Source organism: Apostichopus japonicus, chromosome 9, assembly GCF_037975245.1.
Source record: "Apostichopus japonicus isolate 1M-3 chromosome 9, ASM3797524v1, whole genome shotgun sequence".
In the NCBI taxonomy this organism is placed as follows: Eukaryota; Metazoa; Echinodermata; class Holothuroidea; order Aspidochirotida; family Stichopodidae; genus Apostichopus; species Apostichopus japonicus.
In genome coordinates, this window is record NC_092569.1 from 31,564,806 (window position 1) to 31,583,648 (window position 18,843).

General features: G+C 37.2%; 2 protein-coding genes across 5 annotated transcripts in view; one reads left to right on the forward strand and one right to left on the reverse strand.

The window, feature by feature from the left end:
- Positions 1-2,257, forward strand: part of LOC139973432 (ATPase family AAA domain-containing protein 2-like) — a 29,195-nt gene extending 26,938 nt beyond the window's left edge. For all 3 annotated transcript variants that reach the window (XM_071980110.1, XM_071980111.1, XM_071980112.1), the window contains exon 24: positions 67-2,257. In XM_071980110.1, coding sequence (XP_071836211.1) covers positions 67-114 — 48 coding nt within the window. In that variant the 3' untranslated portion in view covers positions 115-2,257. The remainder of the gene's footprint in view (positions 1-66) is intronic.
- Positions 1,235-17,045, reverse strand: LOC139973433 (KH domain-containing, RNA-binding, signal transduction-associated protein 2-like). Of its 2 annotated transcripts, XM_071980114.1 has the most exons (11): positions 16,777-17,045; positions 15,697-15,824; positions 14,676-14,792; positions 13,991-14,137; positions 13,040-13,157; positions 11,846-11,994; positions 11,042-11,106; positions 10,631-10,779; positions 9,925-10,036; positions 5,899-5,987; positions 1,235-4,607 (listed from the first exon to the last, which is right to left on the reverse strand). In XM_071980114.1, exons 1-10 carry the CDS (start codon positions 16,895-16,897, stop codon positions 5,984-5,986), a joined length of 1,110 nt encoding a protein of 369 aa, XP_071836215.1. In that variant the 5' UTR covers positions 16,898-17,045; the 3' UTR covers positions 1,235-4,607; positions 5,899-5,983. The 2 variants fall into 2 exon arrangements, with proteins under 2 accessions (XP_071836215.1, XP_071836214.1); XM_071980113.1 differs by lacking the exons at positions 1,235-4,607; positions 5,899-5,987 and having other exon boundaries at positions 8,368-10,036; positions 16,777-17,044.
- Positions 17,046-18,843: the final 1,798 nt, after the last annotated feature.

Here is an 18,843-nt window from a genome sequence, read left to right on the forward strand (position 1 = left end):
ACACTTTATCATTTGTCTTTTCTTTCTACATTAAATCCATGTTTCCTTTTCCATCACCTTCCGCAGGAAATGGAGGAAATTTGCGAATCGACATTGACTTCTGCTAATCCATGAATATTTAACTGATTATTCATGAATATGTAACTGAATACACATGAATATGCAACTGAAGAAGAGCTCTGCCGCTAAGAAGGTTCAACCTATGGATGCTTTTAATGACAATTAATATATTATCTCAACTTGAAACCCTTTTTGGAATGAAGGAAAAGGTCTGGTTCCTCACAAGTGGTTAACAGAAATGCCATTTCTGGTACACCATTGACATATTGAAAGCATAAATTATTCACTAACTGATATTATCTCATGCAGATAAGATATTGTTTAAAGTAGTGATCGGATAAATGACTCAAAAGGGACATTGAATGTGATGTGCCTTACCAGTCCAGTCCAATGTAAGAAAATGAGGCATTGAATGTTGCTGTAATATTGGGCTTTTGTTTGGCTCAATTGTTAAGTTCCCACAGAGTTGGTTGCCGAGGTAATGCAGTTCCTGAAAGTTTTGTCGTCATCAATTTACCTCAGACCGTTTTATCATTTTGTTAATTTTGGTCTCTAGAAAAATTCAGTTTTGTGTTGTGATTTAATTTTGTTTTATTCTGTCAAGATTATCCAAGGCCCTCACTTGTTCTGTTTTCTTCTACATAACCTTCACCATTGTTAATATCTGTTTGCCTCCTCAAGTACAACAGTGTCTCTCATCCCCTCTATGACACAGTGTGATTAACGCAAATTATTTGGACGCTTGTGAAGGACTTCATTTTCAAATTTGGGTATTTTAACAACTACCTCTGTTGACTGATTGATTATTTTTGTCTATGGCAGAGAAATATTTGTCTTTGCTTGAGCTTTCCAGTGATAATTTATGAAGTTTTAGGCAAAGGAGGGGGGGGGGGTACCCATGATTAGGCCCTCAATGAAAGTGCTTGTAAGCTGTAACCAAAGCAATTATCCCAAGGATGGTACTCAATTTTAGCTGGTCACCTTAAAGTAACATATAAAGCTAGTTGTTTGATTGTGCTGTGTTTGTTACTGTAACTCTCATTCAGGAAACCATACTTTCATTCTATTGCCAGGTAAAAAAGTGAAATATGCTGCACATTATCATCTGTATGATAATTGTAAATACCAAAACCTTTAATACTTTCTCTGTGGGGCTTTAATACTTTCTCTGTTGGGTTTTAATACTTTCTCTGTGGGGCTTTAATACCTTCTCTGTTGGGTTTTAATACTTTCTCTATGTGTGGCTTTTATACTTTCTCTGTGGGGCATTAATACTTTCTCTGTGGGGTTTTCATACTTTCATCTAATGATCCGATCGATAGTGTCTTTTTGATGATATTAAGATCTTTCAGTATTTTGATTAGTTTTGATCAATACTTTGTTTCTGAACTTGAAAAGATAATGAACTTTTGAAGTCCTTTGGAACAGTGGAAGTCGAGGGTTATTAGAGGTCACCAGTGACAATTACCGAAGACTTCTATTTGGGGAGGGTGGGGGGGGGGTGGGAATGTCATTCGAATTTTTTCCAAACAATTTTGCAATGATATGTAGTTAAAACAAGGGATATACAAGTCTTTATTAATGACAATACACATCCCATAGTCCAGATCTAATTGTTGTGTAAGATTGATCAAGTTAATAAGTGATGTTACTATCACAGTATTTATTCCCATTAAATGTCGGCTGGTTTGGTAAATCTAATTACACGTATACAGGATACCTTTGAGTACCCTGTAATGAGCTTGCAGTCGTCTGGCGGTTATTGTGAAACAAAACCGGCAGATGCCGTCTTTAGGGATGAGCAGTAATCTCAAATTCCCGTTTCTACATTTTTCACTTCCCATGTGGCACCAGCTACTTGGATGACACAATTGTGTATTATTGTCTTTGCGGTAACTAACATGGAATTGTACACTAGAATTAATGATGATACTACTACTACAACTTGTTAGGCAGTATGTTGATAACTACCTTGGTGATTACAGCCAGCCAAACTGGCTGCTGTGAAATGATTCCCTAAGGTTAAAACATATTCTTAGCTGGTTGAAACAAATTGTCATTATCCGATACATCGTTTCCCTCTTAAAAAGTGTTGAAGTCATTTCTGTAAATATGAAAATATCTTGACTTTGTGCAGGAGTTTGCAATATGAATTGTTCATTGTGTAATATACTTTGGTACTTCTCTCCCTTTGAAATATTTGGTCCATGTCTTTTTCTTGGTGTTTTCTACAGTGAAGTAACTAGGCCGGTGCTGCTGGTGCAGTGGCACCGGGGCCCGGACACTTGGGGCCCAGTGAAAAGTACTAAAAAAAATATACCCACCCATTGAAGCAGACAAGGCCGGTGAAATGGCTAGTATTGATGTTAAAAAGTTTAGATCGTGAACCAAGCAGGCCCCATGTAGGCCTATCTCGATGAGGGTCCTCCATTGTTCAATGCGCTGTGGGGCCGATAAAAATATAGTGTTCAGTAATATACGTCAACTTACGCCATGCACTGTTTAAGGTTCCTTAATTCATTGATAGTAGGATCAAACCTACAAAAGTGACTTTCCAATCCAGGCCCTTGCTATTAATATAAAGCAATTCCGATGTCTTGTCAAAATGGGCCCACAGAATAATCACTAATTATGATTATGTAAACTTAGTGTATCGAGTGGCGTAAGGGAAGGTGGTGTGTCTCAATCAAGGCGAACTAAATATAGTTAAATCGTGGCAATCACTTTGAAGGATATAAACATACAGGTATGGAAAACTAAAATAAATTTTGTTCGTATGTGCTGTTGGATGTTAGCATTTTTCCTGGAACCTTACCTTTTTTCACATAACTACTTCTTTTGAAACAAACTAATAATGTCCGTTAGATAGACCACAAAACTCTAACATGTACCAAAAAATTAAATATTCAATAACACCTAAGGCTATGCTGCATGCACATTGTGCATATAGGTCTGTACCAGGGCTGGACTACCTATTAGGCCCTGTTGAAACTTTACAAGCCTTGAAGGTGTGATATTCGGCGACCTATGAGGTATTTTTAGCCAAATATTATCTGTACACGACGCGCTAATCATGGCGGCACTTCGCTTAGATAGTGTCTAGAAATTTTTACTTTCAAGGGTTTGCAAACCTAAGGCGTACGTAACACTTTATCTGGCCCTGTTTATAAGGCCTGGGAAGTGTCATTTCCGTTGATCCAGGGGATATTTTAGCCAAAATTTATTTGTGTACGTTACGCGCCAACCTGTGGTGGTGCCTCGCTTCGATTCTGTCAGGTAGTGCGACAAAACAAGTAACCCAGCCAGGTTCTGTGCACTCACATACACAGGTTAGATCTGCATGCATGTATGTAGTGGTACGTTAGTGCATGCATGCACCCTAGTAAATCAAACGATGGTGTATCCATCCTGCTGCTCACCCCAGGGCCCGTACCCTCCTAGTCCATCACTGGTTTTCTACTTTAACTAAATAATTCACTACATGACCACCACCAATACAACCCAGCCATCAATATTGATGATGTCAGTAGACATTACATCCACAAAAGCCTAGGACATCAGTTTGGACACACATCACATCTATAGTATATCTACAAAAACTCATTCGGAGGAGGCACAAGATACATATTTTTGTCAAAAATTTATTCAAGATTCCTTCAAATTGTCAACAGTGAGTAAAAAGAAAATCTCCTGTGACCGTGACAGCATGTTGTAAACTTGCATGTGTTAGCACATGTAAACATAGTACAAATATATCTTAATGTTCCAATCTCAATGAACACTTTGACTGAATAAGAAAAATATATTTGCATGAATTAGACATTTATTATCACCTATCAATGAATCTGACATGCTTAAAACCACTTGACAGCTGCCCCAACATAACTTGTAACCCAGCACAGAAAAATGTTCTCTAATGTTGTTAAGCAATTGTTTTTGTCTTAATTTTCATTATATCTGGAAGGGGTTTTTTGATGATGACATCTCAGCATGCATGCAAACATTTGGCCAAGCTCATTTAGTTCCTAATACTTTTCATGCACTGTATGTATCATCATACATCATGTTGGTCTATTCCTTTAAAATGCTACCTCACATTATATTTGCATTGCTTTGTCCAAAATCTCTCCCAATATCAAATATCATCTGCAGTACAAAACAGGGCAGTTCAACTATCTCACTGACTGTTCACATGATTAATATCTATGAATATTCATAAATCTTTCAAACTGAAAGAAAATTGTTTAATTCCTGTGACATTTCAAGAGCTCTACAAACATTAATTTCCATTTCCACTTCAGAACAGATCTGTAGGAAACGTTTCACATAAATTTACATCGAACAAATTCTCTGATCATTTTGAAGCGAATGTCACGACAAGAACAAAGCAATATAGAGCAATCCATCGACCATCTTCTTTCAAGGTATCCATTCCTCTGGATGTTGTCATGGCAACCTCCGACAGGGGAATCCAATCCTGTGAATGTCGTCTTCCTCACAGCCTGCATGCAGAATCTTGTACAATCAGCTTCACCTCTGTCTACGCCCTAAAACGTACAGAGGAAAAGACAAATTATTTCACTTATAATGATAAAACAAAAGATCAAGTTTGCTGACAGGTATACATATGCAAGGATGACAAATAATAGTGACACTAAATATTTAGCTGCCTCGCAATCACAGGGGTGGTCAGCCCCCACTTTGGTGCATTCTGTGTTAACAAGCCTCAATTGCTCGGGAGTAGTTTGGAGACTATGTACACCAAGGGAATGTACTTTTGTGGAAGATTGATTTGGGCAATTCAAAGCATGTTGATCTTTAGAGGGACTACTTGTCCTGTAAGAAGTTCTCTTTTTGAAGACACTTTCCTGGCATACACGTTCTTACCACAGATTAATGCGGTAGTCCAGTGGGACATTTATCGGCTAATCAAAGCATAAACTGTACTAACTTTAATAAGCAATGCTGGGGAAAGATGTATGCTGTTACTATATTGCACTTTGGAGATAACTGACAAAGTCAGTTTGTACCATTACTGAACTTGAAGCAAACAGGTGTGATGTCACAGCTCCAAACATGCAATGTAATGAATTACTTTATTTAGTTTATTTTACTTTATTGTTTAGACCACAAAAAAATTCAAACTTTGCTTTTGTGATGTGAAATTATGAATACCCCCAATGAATGCAGTAGTAGTCAAGTTATAAACTTACTCATGCAACGGCTGTTATAAGGTGTGCACTTAATCATTGACAAAACCAATTTTCTGGTGTTTAGAGACTACAGGAAAGCAAAGGCTTACCACTACAATGGGGTTGTAGAACCATGAAGAAGTGGGAAAAGTTAAAACGTTTAGATCTTGAGGTTTAAATGATTTCCAATTTTTCTCTTACAAATGCAAATTCTCTGTTGTCCCACTTCTATTTGATACCACTCAGACAAGCAGCAGGAATGGAATTTGAAGAGAAAGTTTGCTGTACTGTACTTGTCCCCTCATTGATCTCATCCTTGTACCGTGGCTTCGGACCGGCACACCAAACAAACATGAATATGGATCATCTCCAACTTGTTACAACCCAAATATTCTTTCAGGGATGAGTCTGGGGGAAAAAATCACTGAACTTTGCAAAAATTTCGGTATAGGCCCCAGTTCGCATATGCTACAGTGTGTTAGGATAATAGTTTATTGTCCCCGAGGTAGAAAAGAAATCACTGATATTCCGCGAATTCGCGGAAAAAGGCTCATGCCTGTTTTTTGTTCTTAGCCATTTTTTCTAATTTCCTAGTCACTATTTTGTTGTTCATTGACTTAAACAATTATCTGTCAGAAAATCTTACCTCTGAGAGATATTTTGCATCCTCTTGTATGTATCATTACTGCAAGAAATTCTAACCAGTTCTTCGTGTATGGCTGGAAGATTACTCAGCTGAGGGAAGAGATACACATCAATATATTTTAATTCTTAATTTTAACAACAGACGGGATGGAATAACAAACTTCCTGTGATGTTACAGTTTATTTGGTACATTGGTTTATCTTGAAACAGACGATTTGAGTTCAAACATTTTACGTATTTTGTCGAAATAAAAAGGAATATTTAATTTTTTATTCTAGTTTCGAATATGCAGCAATGTGTAGTATTTATTAAATTTCTTTTTTCTTTTATGAATGTCATTCTCGTTGTTGGTTAATTAATAGAAGAACCAGGATAAAAAAAATTCATGAATGGCAATATTCAAAATTTAGCAAACGATTTGTTTTAACAATTCGTTATTATTTGTTTTAAACAACTACGAGGAAAATGTCACAAGTATGTTTAACATGTATTTCTAAATTCACATACTACAAAAGCAATTCAAGTTTTGATTTATATTAACTACTTTTAAAAACTATGAAACTAAAAATGATATTTGTTAATACTTTTATAGGCATGCTGTAATATAACACAATTAGTTAGCAACCCTTTAATGTTGATTAAACATGTTGATTAAAGTAAACATTTGTTATACATTGTTTTATGGGACAACTACCATGACACTGAACTTACTTCTTGTCAAACTTACAGATTTGGTACATTCCGGTATTTTAGCTGGTTTCCATAGGTTAAGGATCTCTCCCATTCTGGCTTTTAACTCCTCTTTCTCGATTTTGTGACAGGAAGGTTAAGGGACCTCTGCTGTTAGCTTCAATTCATCCGCCCAATTTCCATTTAGTAATATTTTACAAATCTCATTTTCCAATATCATCAATATTCATGTGTTCACGAAATTGATTATTTTTAGCTTGCCTTTGACCTCACAACTGCCACAGTGCGGGAATGAGCTTGTTCAAAGACTCAAAAAGTTTTTTAACCTGTTACCAACAGACAGATGGTAACAGAGGGTACAAAGTTGTACATTCAAGGGTGATTTATCCATAATTATATCATTAGTATCTTCAAAGCAATCTGAGCATGCCTCTGAGTTGTGTTTACCAAATATTTACGAAAGCAAGAATCACAATATATATCGTTTGTGCCGAGGTTTCTTCCTGTCTCGACAGATTCTAATGAGTTAATTCTATCAAAACATCTTTATGAGGTATCTATACACTCAGAGGGTTCATTTCATGGGATTTTGTTACTCAAAGTGACAATGTGGCTTGACAGCTTCTACTGAGGTTCTATCATGAGAATCATCTTTATGAGAAATCAACTCTCAAGTGGGAGTCCGGCTTGAAACCCATGTTGTTTACTCTGCTACAAAATTTATTTACACAACCACTAAACAAAATCCTTTGATTGTGAGTTCTCATAAAATCTAAAATGGCATTGGTTATACAGGGAGACATGTTAAAGGTGAAAACAACATTTATATGAGTGCTGAAAGGTTGAACATTAATGTATCTTGCTATAATGCTATTCTTTGATAATTAATCAAAGGTTATAGAGTCTCTGAGGTACACTATAGATTAAAACAGTCCCCATGGATAGCATGCTACTGCTATCATGTTATACATATGTTTACATATACTGTAGTATGCACCAAACAGGCAATTATACTAGTGATAGTTTGTAAAATTAAAGAGATGTAAACTTGCATTTCTGGCTAAAATCTAGTGAACTTGATGTAAAATCTTCCATTTGTTAATTTGCTATAAACCAAAGGGAATTTGGTCAAAATTTTCTGTATTAAAACATTTAACTCTCATTACTTATTCCTTCATACAAAAAGATTTAGAAATGGAGTAATAAAATGTTGTTTCTTAAATGTTTACTGCTGTTGCATCCCTGATGAGCTAGTGAGGTAATACTACACAGAAACAATATTTGATTGCCCTGAAATCACTTGTAAGTGCCTACAGATATTGCAAATCTTATCTTACGTTAACCTTCGATAAAAATAAATTAAAAAGCTAAAACAGCCAGGTTTTTTTTAATGTCAAATAGCTCACTGGAGTATACAAATCCCAAGTTGGTGTTTCACTTCATGGCTCCTTCTGTAACATTTTTGTTATTGTTAACATTTTTCAGCATTTTAATTCGTCTAGTAACTTTGCCCTTCACTAATAAACTCTGAAGTATATTACAACAGAGTGGTTCAGTGTTTTAAAAAGGAAAGCAAAATTGATTACTTTAAACAAATCACACAACTGATATACACGTGCATACTTCTTTCTACTTACCTACCATTTGAGATCCAGTTAAAAGGGAATAGGGAGTTTTTTTTTAACTTCATCTGGAGTTAAAAGGGTATCTTTATTCGGATAATTATGTCTTATGGCTGAGGAAAAGAAGTACTTTTGTCAAAGAGAAACAAAATACAGTATTATTATATTTTTTTGTTTTTTCTTCATTTTATTCTAAAAACCACAGATTTATTTTAACTGGTTAACATCTACATATGATTAGGGTGTAATTCAATGGCCTAAAATTAAACATGGAAAGTGTTTTTTTTTTTTTCCTTTTTTTTCAAGTGAAAAGTTGTTATGTTAGTTATATGAAAATATTAATGAAAACATAACTACATTTACTCCAGTTGCTATTGAAGGACATATTTTGATATGGCTTGTTCAAACAGACATTAGCAGTACAAAAAAAATTGTGTTCTTATTATGTTTAGATGATTTTCGTTATTTTAGTTAAAACGACATATTTTTACTAAATTTGATCAAAGTTATTGTTAACCCTCTCAGAATTTTTTAATAGAAATGACATTTTGAATATCGATCAAAAGGATTTTTCTGCCATGTTAGGTTTTTCTTTTTCTGTTATTAAAATGCAACTGGAGTAACTGATTGTCACAATTTATGCTTACAATAAGAACAAAAAATTAACATTATCAAATAACAAAAAAATACTAATTATCATACTATCACTATTTCACTACAACTGGACATTTTATATGTGCTGCTGTGGTTAACTAACTTCCATCTATCAAACCTCTGATTACCAACAGTCTGTTGAATTATACAGGTTGATAGCTGCTATGACCAAACAGAAGTTTGGGGATAACATTTAAATTTATGGTAATCAAACACAAAGTATGTCATCTGTATGATTGCATATTCATTAGCTTTCAAACATGAAATGGAAATTTGGACCTTGGACCCTTTTATGTAGTGGATAGGGGCAGTTTCTTTTCTTTTTTATATTGGTTGATATCTTGTTAAAATGTGTTAACCTGGGTAAACAGTTTTCCATCAAACAGTTTCCAAAGTGGAAGAGAAAACTGATTGGCCTATACGTAATGAAAAACCGACCAATGGTATGATCACAGAATGATCTTACATGGCGGTTCTGATCATTGCTGATTAAGCCCACGTTTGAAAACCCCCGGCAATATTCACCAAACCAGTGATTTATTATCACTACCATTCAATAGCAATGATTGAACTACTATACAAACCAATTAAAACATGACAACGTTACTATTAAAAACTGTATATAGATCGTTTGATAAAAACCACAATGTGTTTTCTCAAAAGATGCACAAGATTTTACACTACAGCAATGGTGTATTACCACAAAATGTTGATCCTTGATTTTAAACTAACTGGCAGCAAAACATTTTTTTCCTTTTTCTTTTTTTAATTTCTTACAGACTGTACAATACTTCTAAATAGGGGAAAGAAGTTACTTAAACCGAAAACAAAAAAAATAATCATAATTAGGTTTTTGTACAAGGAATTACAGATATTAAAACATTAAGAATGTCTCCTTTTTTTCGGAAGGGGGTAGGGGGTGGATTCTCGTTTGGTTTTCCTTTAGGTTTTGATCCTACTACTCCTGTGAGTTTAGGTTCTTTAGTTTGATACAGGTATTCACGGTTGTTCTTTGGTGTCCACCCAGCCCAATGAAGTGGCACAATAGAGGTAATTAATACCGTGTGTATGGGTGTGGCCTGCTGGCAGGTTTCTGGGTGTACTGCGTAGGAGTTTTCATGGACTGGCGGCCACTGCCGGCAGCACCCGATGACCAACCAGACCCACCAGACGCTGCGGAAGAAAAAGAAAGACGAGAATATTTCTTAACGGCCGTCTTGATCTTTTCCAACCTCTACGAGCAACAGATGCAACCCTTTGGGGAAAATTGTGAAAATCAACCAAGGAGCTAACTGTAGTACAGAAATCTGAAGAAAGGATGGATATTCCCACTACACAATATTCAACTTGCAACACCTTTAGCTCACACCTTTAGCACTGTTCAAAGTTTCATTTCAAATGGTTATGACAAATTACCTAGGGTATTTGACTCATCATTTTTGTATGGGTATGATTGTGATTAGTATTAGCAAACAAACACAAACGGTTGGTTTTTAAGCAAATTTCTTGTGTTTCCTCAACTTTTCTGTAGAGTATAATACTCTACGTACTCGACTCTACGAACCTGGTAGCTTGGCAAATTTTTGCAGAATAATATGAAATCACCTAGACAACAAGTAAATAGGAAATTCAAGCAGTGTTTTTAACCAAAAATGGCAAGAAGAGCTAAGATCTGAAGTAGTGAAGCAAGCAACCAAGAACCCTGCCTCCGATGGCAGAATAATAAATCTTTACAAAGTTAAGCACTAATGGCTCTGTGTTACTCACAGTATCCTCCATAGCTTCCAGATGAGCTGCCAGACTGAGCGCCATAACCGCCACTCTGTGTGCTGCCACCGTAGCCGCCATAATCATAGCTTTGGTAACCATCACCGGCACCGCCATCACTGTAACCGTAGCTACCCTCATCAGCTGCCCTACAAATTTAAAAACAAAAGGTTAACATGTCACATCTACAAAGTGTTTTTCAGAAAACTAGTACATAACCGAATAATTTTACCTGTATGTGATTATGTGTGTGTGTGTGTACGAATGTGTGTTTGTATGTGTTCATTTCAGTGTAAGCAGGGAATAAGACATTGTCTTAACAATTTGGAATGCAATGTATTGCTTCAGAGACTTGGGTACTGTAAGGTCTAATAAGAAAACGTCTTTATATAAATTTAAGACCTGACTCACCCTTCAGTATAGGAATCTTCATAGGTTCCTTCATCCCCATAGGTCTCTCCATATCCATCATCATACTGAAAAGAGAAAGAAAGTATGAAACAAGCAGGACTCCTCAAATACCCTAGACAACTCACCATGGGCGAGCAGAATCGAGAAAGAAACTATTACCACATGCAGGCATCATTAATTACCCTCTACAACTCACCATTTGGCGAGTAGAATTGAGAAAGAACCCATGACCACCAACAGGCCTTGTTAAATACCCTCTACAGCTCACCATTTGGCGAGTAGAATTGAGAAAGAAACTATTACCACCAACAGGCTTGTTAAATACCCTTTACAACTCACCATTTGGCAAGTAGAATTGTAGCTTGCAAATAGAAATTGCACTTGGCTCAACATTTGGCGAATGAACCCCAATAATATTAAGACTATCATTTCACAGTATGATCAAAGCAGTACCCCGGTTAACTAAAAGCAAATTTAAGTTGTAAAAGTAATTTGTGTCACTGGACAACCTCAATGGGAATTAACTGTGTAAAAAATTTGCTATCTGTATGTGCAATGTTTACTGGAGGTTGTTCATCAATTTCACAGAGCACTAACTCAGCCAAAGTTGCTGTTCACACAACAAGAGAAAAGCCTTAAATAAACTTTTCCTAATAGGAAAGACGCTATGATTCACACCAAAACACACATACAAAGACTACCCAACATACAATCCCAATCTTTGCCATTGCCTTTAAATTTATTTCTTTTTCTTCTTGTGGAGGAGGGGGGATGGGGGGGGGGTTGCAGAATCAAACTACTCACATATTCTTCTTCCACTGGGTAGGATAATGGTCTAGGAGCCACTCGGCCTCTTCCTGCTGGGGCACCGCGCCCACGAGGACCGCCTCTCCCAGTCCCCCTGGAACCAGGAACTGGTCGTCCTCTCGTGGAACCGAATGGTCTGGCCATGCCTAACAAATTAAAGATTGTATGAGCTTGTCAAAAAGTTTTCTCTACATCCACAAGTATTTTCACTTGCCAATAATGGAACCAACTTGAGTGTATGTCTCTTGCTATGCAATACTTATGTACATCCATGCAATGATGTACAAAGTCAAAACTTGAGTGAGGTTTTCCATTTCCATAATACTTAACATTCATGAAGAAATGTATGTGACAGCGTACTTATGAGGATGGGATCAAAACTATACGCGCACATTAACCTTTATGTTGAGAATGGGATCAAAACCATACAACTGCGTGCACATTAACCTTTATGGGTGAAATAACAAAGATGCTGTTTTACCTTAATTAATTCATGATGATTTGGTAAATTTGCTGACTAACGGTTAACAAGCTGACATAGAGGAAACAAACTCTATTCATCGATAGATCAATTACGCATTAGTTACACCGACCACATGCAAACATTCCTGGCACAACTCTAAGTGGGTCCCAAGGTTTTTTCAAGAGGTCAGAAAATTAATCAACAGTTAGTCCAAGCAAGTCCATTTGGATGGATTCAATTATTTTCTTGTTGACTAGTCCATGGTCCAAGCAAGGTTACATACAATCTGAGCAACCGCTCATTTCTCCTCGAAGATCCTTGGCCTCAAAGTTCGCAGACCGCTGTCTTACACAACATGAAGACGTCAAATATTGACACTCCTGCTAACACAGTATATTGGTAAGCCTGATTGGCCTTCCATACATCCACACCACATATGGTACTTGAGCTCGGATAACCAAATGTGTACGTTTTGTTCTTGTCGATGTTTATTACAAGGGATGGGGTGGGTGCCTACTATAGTAGTACTTTATATTTCTTTTCTAATAATTGTTCAATTAATAACAATTTTTTATTATTCAACTGATAAGAAGACAAAACCAACCATATTTTTTTTTTCTATGTGTGATATACAAGGAAGGCTTTAGAGAGTTCAAACTTAAACTACAAGGACATTTGACTATTTTTCTAAAAAACACCAATGACAAAGGGGAGAAAATAGAAGTTACCTCTGGAAGGACCGCCTCTGCCTCTCCCCCTACCCATGCCTCCTCCTCCACCTCGTGGTGCTGGAGCCCCCATTCCCATCTCCATCATCTGGTTCTGCCTGATGTCGTCATTTGGATCCTGAAAAACATGAAAAGAACAACTAACAACAGATGCTTCAAATAGCTAGGGATCTTAGTGATGAATAATAGAGTTTCAAACTTAATGTGTCCAAGAGTATTTCATTGGGTATCGCAATGTAAACTCCTATGCAAAATGGGAATTTGCTATTTTTTTTACACAGGTGGCACCATAGTACTTTAAAAGAGACAAAGTGCAGAGCGTTATAAACCTACACAAAATGTGACCAGTTAAAGTTCTCCCTTCTGTGTACAATTATGGGACTAAAGTACATAAGGTGCAAGAAATCTTCCTAACCTATGTGTTTTACAGAGTTTTGTGTCTCACAATTACTACATATTTCTGTGTCATAATTACTACATATTTCTGTGTGTTGGAATTATTAAATAGTTCTGTGCGTGAGAATTACTACATAGTTCTGTGAGAATTACTACTAGTTCTATGCGTGAGAATTACTATATAGTTCTGTGTGAGAATTACTACTAGTTCTGTGCGTGAGAATTACTACATAGTTCTGTGTGAGAATTACTACTAGTTCTGTGCGTGAGAATTACTACATAGTTCTGTGTGAGAATTACTACTAGTTCTATGCGTGAGAATTACTACATAGTTCTGTGTGAGAATTACTACTAGTTCTGTGTGTGAGAATTACTACACACCTTTACAAATGTGAATAAACACAACCTAGCTTCTCTTGGTTGTAGCAACAGGATGGGGAAGGGGGGGGTGGGAGTTGAACCTATAACTAAGGCAAATGATGATTGCTGGAGTTCCTTCCTTTGAAGAGAAAAAGGTCATCACCTTGCAAACCAAACCGTTGTTGGATCACTTACCGGAGTGAAGTACTTCTTCATTTCTGTTAGGGCATGACCGATCCTGCTGTAGGCCTCAGCAGCAGGACAGAATGCTTCAATCAGGACATGGAGGTCTTTATGAAGGTGGGAGTACTTGGGACCTCCAGTATTTCTTTGTTCTTCTTCCTGGAAATTGACAAAGTTAATGAAGAATAAAAGGTATTATTCTCAAAATGGACACCCCTCAAATCTAAATAGCTGGACAATTCCACTGGATACAATGGGTCACCATGTAGCTTACACTGGGTATGCCTCATCAGAGATGATAGGAGACCTAAGGGGTCCAACTTTCTTTTCGACTAGGGGTGTTGCAAGGTAAGAGAAGAAACAAATAATTTACAAAAAAGTTTGGCACCTTTATAAAGTGAGAATAAAAACCATGGTTGGCTGAGTAGTCAATTTTTGGGTGGGGAGAGGGGGGTACTATATAATAGTATGTTAGCACCACTGACTAATCTCTATATTTCGTCCTTTTAATCTCACCCCTGCCCTGCTCCTCTCTTAAAACTTGTCACAAATCTTTTATCCTCTGTGCTTCTCTGTATTCCTCTCTTTATTCCTCTGTAGTTTACATGTGAACTTCGTATAAAGATTTCAAAGAACACAACAAGAGGGCACAGCATATTTGTGTATATGTACGAGTGGGCCACATTCTAGTACCTACCTTTGCCTTATCCCTGATTGAATTGCGACCCAGGATGGACATTCGAGTACCCGTGTCAAGCTGCAGCTGTTTAAGTGTGCTTCCTTTGGGGCCAAGGAGTTTGCCAACAAAATTATACTGAATGAATAAACAAGATGAGAACAATACATTCATAAGTAATCAAAAAATATCATAAATAATAATAATAATCATAATCAGCATTTATTTTTACGATGCCTAGGCGACCAAATATTTGGGAGAAACCAACAAGATCTTATGGATTACAACTAACACTAATCATTTAAACTCAAATTTGGAATCTTTTTCATTTAGAAAGTTATTTCAGATTGGAAAACCGTAGATGAAAAACCCACCTTACTATGACCCGGCCGGGTATCAAACCTGGAACCTCCCGATTGCTAAGCCTCATTGCTTCAAATGCCACAACTTTGTCCACTCGGCCAAGCAATGGTATATACATCATTTGAATATCAAAACCTCCATTCATGAACAGAAACAATAATCGGAGACCATTATTTTATATGAATACCATTATTAAATATAAATATTGTTCACATTTGTTGGAGCGCACTGCAAACAATAAACATGTTTCTTTTTCCTATAAGGAATCCACTAAGCACAAATGAGCAAGCAGGCTGCTACCTTCATTTTTCACACCCATTTCCATTAAACAGCTACCGACCACACAGTAAATACTCAAAATAATCAGCATTGGCCCCAATTATTAGCATACTGGAGAGTCAAGTTATTGTTAAGGTTTATAAAAAAGAACTTTAATTAATAACTAGTAATTTAAACCTGCCTGTTTTGACCCTCTAAATTTGTTGTCTTTCATTTATTTAGGAAATTCAAGAGAGCAAAACTAGCCAACTGTCTTTCTCAGCAAGTGGAATGCTCAGACCTACTGCAAAGAGGCAGATTGAACCAAACTGGTTGACGTGTTTGAGCAGAAGAGACCTTAAGTAATCTTCAAGTAGCCTACTGTGTGTGTGTTTGTGTGTGTGGATCACACAATTCTTACCTTGGGATGTTCTTTTTCTGGTACCCTTACTCTACAGGACACTCTCGCAGGTTGAGATGGGACCACGTTCACCAGGTCATCTTCAACACCATGGCCATTTTTCTTCCCACCTTTCTCATTCTCGATCGCTGAAAAGAAACCCACAAAATACCAACCGGTGATCATTATGAAGCAAAATACTGCCAGTACTTAAGACTTGGAACGCATTATCAAAATAACATTGGCAAGGCACACAATGATTGAGTGGACAAAAAATAATTCAGCAATTCAATTGTCAGTGAGAGAAGCGATTTTGCACTATGAATTCATTATTTAGGTTGGACAGTTATGTTAGGCTAGGAGTGTATACCACACACTGACTGATGATTTGCTTGTTAGTATTGAAGTTAGAGCCTGCATTAGCATGCTGAGGGGACTTGACCTGGGCAAGTCCAGTCTGGATCAAGTCCAATCATATGCCTACCTTATCTACAATATAATTCAAATAAATTGAAGTATTCCCACCAGTAAAAGATGAGAGTGGGAGTGAATTGGCATGCTAATGCCAAAGTGGGATTGTTCCATTTATTTATTAAAATTCATGGTAAGTGCCTAACATTTGTTGCTACCTCAAACTGGGTTAGCCTATGCCCTATCTTTTGTTACAATCCCTTCCCCCCGTCCGAGTTTGTTACAGTGACAAGCTCAAATGATATATAAGGAGACCAATTGCCATTTCAATTGGAACAAGTAATGTCCAACTGAGTGCAGAGCAAAGTTAGAGTAAATCTTATATTCTGGCCCTATATAACTGTAGTGTAAGTACTGTAAGCTAGGCAGGCCTAGGCTAAGCAATAAACTAAGTTACATGCATAGCCTAGGCTTAGTTTAGCCTCGGCTAATTTTAGCATGTGAAGAACGAACAGTTGGGACAAGACCTATGTTATATGTAAGAAGAAATTTATAGGAACGTTTAATACAGGCCTAGTAAAATTAGGTTAGGCATGTTAGCAATAAAAGTGTTAGTTTGACTTTTAAGCCTAACACTAGTAACAGTAACAAGTAGGCCTAACATAGTAACAATTGTTAACCAAGCCCTACCTTCACTCAATAATCTTCTCGCGTGTTCAAATGATTCATCGAGGCTGTCTTTTTCTGTTTTTAGAGCTTGAATCAAATCACCAGATGCTTCAGATTTTTGCTCCTGCTTCATTAGGGCCATTTTATGACGATTCTGTATGACTATGAAAAGTTTAGTTTCCGACTTGGTATGAGCTGTGATACTACAAAGGCGTTTGTACTGTATAACACACCTTCAGTGCTGTCGTAGTCTCAGTACTGCGTGTACATACTGTACAGCTTAACCATGTGTTTTACAGCGTGTGTGTGAATATGAAACAAAAGCTACCTGTGGTACGCGGCAATCTATCGTTGATTGGTGGTTCGGAGTCACATGTACACAAGCTGTAACTTTAAAATACTACAAGGTGTTTTGAAAGAGAGCCCTCTACTCCGTAGCCACTCACTGAGTCATATGGCTAGATTCTGTATAGACTCAATCATGACCAGTGTGACTCAGATCAAGGGGGGGGGGGGGGGGGTTGCGGGAGAGATCTTGCAGGCATGCAAATAATAAGATAACAGCAGACTAGCAATTGTGTGAACACCGGCTATGGAACACCAGGATCTTAACAGAACCGGCTATGAAACAGTAAAGGATCTTGCGGGTCTTTTGAACAAGTATTTTGTGTCGGATTTTAGAAGTGAGATATGACTAGTATTCCAGATTTTCAGGTGGGAAGTGATGGTCTTAAGCTGGACACGGTCTTATTTTCGGAAGAGGTTAACTTAAAGAAGCTGCGTTGTCTAAATGTTTCTTAAGCTCATGGCCCTAATGTTATCATTCCGTATTTGGTGAAGACTTTTGCACACTATTTCTGCGTTCCACTCTCATTGGTCTTTAGTAAATTTATGAAGGTTATGTTCCTCAGGACTGGAGATGTGTTAATGTATTACCCCAATTTTCAAGAAGGGTGATAAGTCTAAGCCACGTAAATTACAGGCCTGTTAGTCTCACTAGTGTTGTTTGTATACTGTCATGGAGTCTGTTGTTAAAAACGTCTATGGTCAGTCAATTCAGTCAGTCAGTCTTTGCTGAGACAGTCTCAACATGGCTGTTGTAAAAAAAAGGGTCTTGTCTCACTAATATTCTTGAGAAGATGTAACAAGCTCTCTCAATAGGCAGAAGTCTGAAGATGTTGTGTTCCTGGATTTCCAGAAGGCCTTTGATAAAGTTCGGCACCAGCGTCTTTTACTAAGGCTGAAGAGTATGGGTGTCAATTTGCTTGGTACTAGCAACAGAGGGTGGTAAGGTTGTGCTTCTTCTTGGCAGGACGTTACTAGTGGGGTTCCACAAGGGTCTGTCTTGGGGCCCTTGTTGTTTGTTGCCTATATACATGGTATTGACGGAGATTTTTTGTGTACAGCCAAGAAGTTTGCTGATGACACCAAACCGTATTCTGAGGTCTCTTCCAAATGAGATTCTGAGACATTTTAAATGGATTAGGATAAGGTGTTTTCCTGGTCTCAGGGATGGCAAATGCATTATAATTTGCAAAACTTTGCATTGAATTCTATGCATGTAGCTCGGTTTTCCAATAAATCACAACCACGCAAAGTGCGAATGCAGTGACGCTTTAGACACTATTCTATGGTAGATTTTATTAACTATAACCATATCGAAAACTTGTGAAGACCAATCCGAATTCTGCTAAAGCCATATTTTGCTTATATGTTCCTATAATTTGGTGGTATACTAAACTTGGCCGTTTAAGGAAGATTGTGAAAAAGAAAGGGGTATTTATATAGAACGCTTTCCCGGTGGCTAGAGAACGATTTACCAGTGATACACATTGATTACAAATTTCAATTAATCCTAACCGTAATCACTTTACTCATGCCAACTTAACTAGACTATGCAAGTTTACAACAATCTTTATTTGAGTTGACAATTATTAGAACAAGTGTCTGTGTTACATAATCCTAGTGCAGTATACCGCGCGCTTATGAATTGCTCCACCGTACACCTGACAGTGTTTCCTTCCTTAAAGGTATTGAAGACACGCCCCGAACCGCCACCCTCTGAAAAAGTTAACTTTCCGTTGCTTG

Coding starts and splice junctions, on each gene's coding strand:
- LOC139973433 (XM_071980113.1), bottom strand. CDS start 16,897: ATGGCCCTAATGAAGCAGGAGCAAAAATCTGAAGCATCTGGTGATTTG. Junction 14,138..14,675: donor CAATCAGGGATAAGGCAAAG/GTAGGTACTAGA, acceptor GTCAATTTCCAG/GAAGAAGAACAAAGAAATAC. Junction 10,037..10,630: donor TGGAAGCTATGGAGGATACT/GTGAGTAACACA, acceptor TTTCTTCCGCAG/CGTCTGGTGGGTCTGGTTGG.